Source organism: Salvelinus namaycush, chromosome 4 (assembly GCF_016432855.1).
Source record: "Salvelinus namaycush isolate Seneca chromosome 4, SaNama_1.0, whole genome shotgun sequence".
Classification (NCBI taxonomy): Eukaryota; Metazoa; Chordata; class Actinopteri; order Salmoniformes; family Salmonidae; genus Salvelinus; species Salvelinus namaycush.
The window spans coordinates 4,774,505-4,781,762 of record NC_052310.1 but is presented as its reverse complement, the minus strand read 5'-3'; the positions used below and the strand labels follow the sequence as shown (position 1 = coordinate 4,781,762).

Here is a 7,258-nt window from a genome sequence, read left to right as displayed (position 1 = left end):
TTGAACCTGGCAATCCCAGAGACCCCTAACCCTGTCAAAGTGGTAGACATCACAACACCCCTGACCACTAATCCAGTCAACCTTGAGGTTTTGGATGAAACACTTGTCCTTCAGTCAGGTGAGTTACACTGTCACAATCACTTTGACAGGTGATCATTTTTCACTGTAATGTAACTTACTGGCTAAAGTTTTATAACTAGACAGTTTGGTAATTAAGTTAAAGACGTTCTCCAGAGATTGTTGAACTTTTCCTGTTGAAAAGCGCTATCCCAAGTATAAGTCCAGTAAAGTACACACACTAAAGCAGTGGTCACCAACCGGCCAATCGCTATTGACTGGTCGATCTCCAAGGCATTTCTAGTCAATCATCAAACATTTATGTAAAAAAGCCTACAATAAAGCCTTAAGTTCCTATTTTTTGTATTACTTTCACGCTGTTGGTTGTAGGTGCACTTGATTCAGCAACCCTAGCACCGGGAAGGCATAGTGTTCCCATTTTGAACCATTTCTTGTGTCTGAAGGTAGAACTCTGCCTACCCGGCAGGCGCAGAGAGCAAATCAACTGCACCTACTGTATAGGCCTACCGCTGGCCAATCAGATAGCCTGCACATTTTCCTGTGAATTATGATGTGAATTATTATGCTCACTCAGCTGTGCCTCCCAAATAATACAACAAATTATCTAATTACCAGTGTTATCATATATCCCAAAAATATATATATATTATTTAAACACATCGTCTGAAAAGATCAACATTGGCAGGCCAATCCAAGCGTAGCCAATATGCAGTGATAATGTATTGGGCCTATAGCCTACTGAACAAACCTTATTGCTACAGAACAGTCATGAAATAGTTAATGTTGCATAGGTTAACTTTTTTTAAAGTCATGTTTTTTAAGAATCTGAGCGCTACATCTGGACTTGCATCTTGACTCAGAAAGTGATCTTGACTCAGAAAGTGATCTTGACTCAGAAAGTGATCTTGACTCGGAAAGTGATCTTGACTCAGAAAGTGATCTTGACTCAGAAAGTGATCTTGACTCAGAAAGTGATCTTGACTCAGAAAGTGATCTTGACTCAGAAAGTGATTTTGACTCAGAAAAGGTTGGTGACTACTGCTCTCAAGGGGAAAATTATAAGTTTTGACCAAAATACAGTTTCTTAGAGACAACTGCCAACTTCAAGGAGCAGGCCATTCAAGGTGTTGTTCTGATGGTGATCCGTGATGTCATTGGCCTCCCCCTTGCTTAACGAACAACAGAGAAGCAATATAGAACAAAATAGAAACGTCCCACCCCCACACTTGTGCTATGTCATGACATACCTAGACTACCTGTTGAGAGGTGACTTTTGTTAAGCACATCAGGTGTTAACTGAGGTGAAAAGGACACTAGAGTGCCACTTCAAGTTTTTATGTAAGACTGATCTTAATTGTGTCCGCCACCACCAGGCTTTGCACCGGCACCCTGCATTCCACCCTCAGGATTTGACCTGACAACCTGCACCGCATCGCCAAGCTTCGCCGCTAATGCCATGCCAGGCTTTGGCACGAAAATCATCCCTAAACACATGGTCCTGCTATTCTTGGAGAAGCTCCCTCCTGCGTCAGAGGACCTTGAGTCAGAGTTCCTCACTATCGCCTATCGTATCTGCACGCTGTTTCAGAGCATCACTTCCAGATTCCGCAACATCGTTAATGAGGAGCTGGAGAAGAGTACCGACTCTGACAGTACGCAGTACTGGGCTTACACCTTCTACTGGGAGTACATGAAGAGGTACCCATCATCCCAGTGCCTGGGGATTGAAGCCTTCACATGTGATGAGGAGAGATGTTTAGTGGTGGCCAACTTGTTTGCAAAGAAATTGTACCCCAAGATGTTCCTCTCAGCAGCAGACGTCGACGAGGCTGAAGATTCAGGAAGCAATGGAGTAAGCGATGATTTCAAGTGTTTATCTTATTAACGTCCACTCATTCAGTTATGTCTGATCCAAAAATGTATTGTTGTCAATATTGTTAATGAAAAATTTAAAAAGTACATCTGCAATGTTGCAAATGTTATGTTAAATAATAAATATTAATATTATTATTAAATATTACATATTTTTGCTTTCAGTCTGTGGACATGAACCTGGCAATCGCCGACGAATTTGTCCCTAACCCTGTCAAGGTGTTGGAGTTGCTTCGACCCCTGTCACTGCCAGACATCAAAAAGCCCTTGACCACTATCCATGACAAAGTGCTGGACAACACAACAACACCCCTGGTTGATGCCCCAGTTAAGGTGGACAACATCACAACACCCCTGGTTGATGCCCCAGTTAAGGTGGACAACATCACAACACCCCTGGTTGATGCCCCAGTTAAGCTGGACAACACAACAACAACCCTGGTTGATGCCCCAGTTAAGGTGGACAACATCACAACACCCCTGGTTGATGCCCCAGTTAAGGTGGACAACATCACAACACCCCTGGTTGATGCCCCAGTTAAGGTGGACAACATCACAACACCCCTGGTTGATGCCCCAGTTAAGGTGGACAACATCACAACACCCCTGGTTGATGCCCCAGTTAAGGTGGACAACATCACAACACCCCTGGCCACTAAATCAGTCAACCTTAAGGTTACGGATGAACCAGTTGACCTCCAGTCAGGTGAGTTACATTAACACAGATCACTTTGACAGGTTATCATTTCTTTCTGTAATATAAGGTATTAGCTAATGTTTTATTTTAACATGACAGTTTTGTAACTAACTCATTTGTAACTAATTTAAGCTATTGTGATTGATCTTCTCCTTCTCATTTCCAGAAGATGTTGTGGTCATTAAACCAAAGAAAAGCAGAGTCGTGAGATTCTTCCGTCGACTTTTCTGCTGCATATACGAAGATGATTTGATGGTGTGAACCTGACCAGCTTTTCAGCAGATGACTTCAGCTCACACACAAACACACGGGCACGCACACACACACGTTTATGCATAGGCATACACACGCACGCACACACACACACACACATACACACACATATACACACACACACACACGCACGCACACCCACACACACACACACACCACAGTTGTTGTTTCGCATGTTAAATATTTCTCTATACTTTTTTCCTCATTAAATATTTTATTATGTCTTCATTCAATTACTATTTTTACTATTTACAGTAGCAATCGATTTGTATTGTTATTTTTTTGTAACTATTTACAGTTTCAATTCACATTTCATCACAAACTTAAATTACATATTATTTATGCATCAACATGTATTGAACGTGTGTAATTGAACGTGTGTAAGCCTGAGTTTCCTAGTTTAATAACTGTATTTCTTCGGTTTTCCAGCAGACGGGAGTCTTGTTTAATATCTGAAGTCATGTATGTTACAGTAATTCTGATGACCTTGTATCTTGGTATATATGTTTTTAGTCATTATCATGTACTATAAAAAATACTACATTGAATCTATATATATATATACGTTGACAAGCATGACCACAGTACAAAGAACAATGGTCTTTATGTATATGCTATTAAACTAGTAGTCTGAAAGATAGGGCCATATCCAATAATATCTTTCTTTCTTTGATTGCAAAATCTCTATGGGTAATCCACAGGGGTCCCTGTTGGAATAGATAGATTAGGGAAACCAAAGAAAGCTTTACAGTTGACTTTGCAGCAGGGATCTGGTTCATTTCAGTTCCAAGTGATTTTGATGGCCATGCCTCTCCCAACATGCTTGGAGAGGGTAGAAAGTTTTAAGTTCTTCGGCGTACACATCACGGACAAACTGAAATGGTCCACCCACACAGACAGCGTTGTGAAGAAGGCGCAGCAGCGCCTCTTCAACCTCAGGAGGCTGAAGAAATTTGGCTTGTCACCAAAAGCACTCACAAACTTTTACAGATGCACAATCGAGAGCATCCTGTCCGGCTGTATTACCGCCTGGTACGGCAACTGCTCCGCCCACAACCGTAAGGCTCTCCAGAGGGTAGTGAGGTCTGCACAACACATCACCGGGGGCAAACTACCTGCCCTCCAGGACACCTACACCACCCGATGTCACAGGAAGGCCAAAAAGATCATCAAGGACAACAACCACCTGAGCCACTGCCTGTTCACCCCGCTATCATTCAGAAGGCGAGGTCAGTACAGGTGCATCAAAGCTGGGACCGAGAGACTGAAAAACAGCTTCTATCTCAAGGCCATCAGACTGTTAAACAGCCATCACTAACATTGAGTTGCTGCTGCCAACATACTGACTCAACTCCAGCCACTTTAATAATGAAAAAATTGATGTAATAAGTGTATCACTAGCCACTTTAAACAATGCCACTTTATATAAAGTTTACATACCCTACATTACTCATCTCATATGTATATACTGTACTCTATACCATCTACTGCATCTTGCCTATGCCGTTTGGCCATCGCTCATTCATATTTTTTTATGTACATATTCTTATTCATTCCTTTACACTTGTGTGTATAAGGTAGGTGTTGTGAAATTGTTTGGTTAGATTACTTGTAAGAAACTACTGCATGGTCGGAACTAGAAGCACAAGCATTTCGCTACACTCGCATTAACATCTGCTAACCATGTGAATGTGACAAATAAAATTTGATTTGAACACATTAAAATCTTTGAAATTGTTGCATGTTGCATTTATATTTTTGTTCAATATATACATATATTTATACATATAAAAACATTTTTTTTTACCTCAGTAATTGACAAATTACAATGTCATACTTATGAATAATCACAGCTTGTGATAGTGATGACTCATGTTCATATGTGTTTTATGCCTATCACTGAGTATCAGTGTAAAACAGGTAATACACAGACACCAATCTAATCAAACAGTATTAGACCATGAGGTTCCCTGCTGTTTAATCCCTATCCATTTCAACGTAGGTGTCAGTTGAGTGCACTGAAAATCACCAGCTGTGTGTACTATAATCTCCCCTACACCCAGTCTGGACCAATACCAATCTGTCTTCATTTAAATAGCAGAGAACAAGAGGGCCAGTGTTTGTTTCTGGTCAGAGCAGAGGTGCACCAGACTAGGATTGAGTGGGTCCCCTCACATGAGAGCGCAGAGAAAACAAAGAGACTGTGGAAAAGAAAGAAACTGATAAAGAACAAAGGAGGAATCGAGCAAAATAGAGCAACGGACAGAGAGGGAAGAAACAGAGAGAAAAATAGAGGACAACGATCCCGAAACACAGGAGAGATGGGCAACAGCAAAAGTGTCTCCCTGTCCAAGGATCTCCTAGAGGAGCTGAAACTGAACACCAAGTACAGCGAGGAGCAGCTATGTACCGGGTACCTAGAACTTACAATTCTGGTCAAAATAAATACACTTTATAGAGAGAAGGGTGTCATTTGAGACGTAGCTACTGTTTGATACATCTTTATTTCATCCTCTATAGGTACCAGACCTTCCTGAGAGAGTGTCCCAGTGGGCAAATCAGCAAGCAGCAGTTTGAGGCCATCTACATCAAATTCTTCCCCGACGCAGACCCCAAGGCTTATGCACGCCACGTCTTCAGGAGCTTCGATTCCAACAGGTGATGGATGATATGATCATTACAACGTTCCTGCTGATTTGCACTGCTCTGCATAATTAGCACTTGTGGGATATAGAAACAGAGTAATTGAATGATATTGAACCCTGCAGTGATGGGATGCTGGACTTTAAGGAGTACATCATGGCCCTGCACTTGACCTCCTCTGGGAGGACCATACAGAAACTGGAGTGGGCGTTCAACCTGTACGACGTCGACCACAACAGAAGCATAACCAAGAAGGAGATCCAGGAGATCGTCGAGGTCAGTTGTAGAGTCGTTGTGAAATAGATGTGATGAAGTAGGTGTAAGAGATGAGATGTGGTCACATCATGTTTTGCGTGCTGCTCAAATCTCAATAATGATGAAAGAAACTTTCTGTTTATAGTCGATATTCAACATGATCTCCAAAGAGGACCAAAAGAATCTTCCTGATGATGAGAACACACCAGAGAAGAGAGCTGATCAAATCTGGGATTTCTTCGGCAAGAAAGAAAATGGTAAGCCTTGTTTTCATGTTTAGGAACCACTCAAAGAATAGTTCAAGAAAATCATGTATATTGTATTTTGATGAATGCATTTTGAGCTTATGTGCAATGAGCATTGTAAATATATCTATTATTGTATCTGTTATGTGTTCTGTCCTTTCAGATAAGCTAACAGAGGAGGAGTTTATCCAGGGAGTGATGGACAACAAGAACATCCTCAGACTGGTGCAGTTTGACCAGCCACAGAAGGTACAGGAGAGACTGAATGAGATGAAACATTAGCTGCTGACTACGCCATCTTTTTAACGTGTTTTTCACTTCAACTTTATATTTCCACGTTAGTCTCACTGGGACAAAATATTCACATCAAGAGAGACCTGAAGCTTGCAATTGTTGTTGTTAAGTTTGTAACAGCACTTGTTCAAGTGTGCCGTTGAAACGGTACGTTTATGTGGTCTCTTTTGTTTACCGTATATACATTTTTATTATTTAGTAAATCAGTAGCAGAGATTTGTTTCAAACACAAAATGTAATACAAAATTCCTTTTAATGTATATATTCCTTTAAGGATACATTTTAGATATGACAAATACATGATAATACCCACATCATGCACATTACTGTAATATATATATCCTTCACACTGTACTTTGTCAAAGACCAATATTAGTATGTTCAATACCAACACTTACCTGTCAATGCTCTACTGTTTTGAGTGTATTAAATTATGTTTATATATCTGCCGTTAGTACCTTTATGTGGTAAAGTTTCATTTGAGTCATTTGATAGTTTTTCTGATAAAATGTACATAAATACATCACCAGTCAAACGTTTGGACTCATTCAACTTTTTTATTTTTTTTACTATTTTCAACATTGTATAATAATAGTGAAGACATCAAAACTATAGAATAACACATATGGAATCATTTAGTAAGCAAAAAGGTTTTAAACAAATCGAAATATATTTTATATTTCAGATTCTTCAAAGTAGCCACCCTTTGCCTTGATGAGAGCTTTGCACAATCTTGGCATTCTCTCAACCAGCTTCATGAGGTAGTCACCTGGAATACATTTATATTAACAGGTGTGCCTTGTTAAAACTTAATTTCTGGAATTTCCTTCATTTTTAATGCGTTTGTGTTGTGACATAGTAGGGTTGATATACAGGAGATAGCCCTATTTGGTAAAAGACC

The 7,258-nt window shown here is 40.3% G+C and overlaps 1 protein-coding gene across 1 annotated transcript; it reads left to right on the top strand.

Annotated features, from left to right (window-relative positions):
- Positions 1-5,241: 5,241 nt before the first annotated feature.
- Positions 5,242-6,345, top strand: LOC120045412 (recoverin-like). The gene is made up of 5 exons (XM_038990291.1): positions 5,242-5,333; positions 5,441-5,578; positions 5,689-5,839; positions 5,964-6,075; positions 6,227-6,345. Exons 1-5 carry the CDS (start codon positions 5,242-5,244, stop codon positions 6,343-6,345), a joined length of 612 nt encoding a protein of 203 aa, XP_038846219.1.
- Positions 6,346-7,258: the final 913 nt, after the last annotated feature.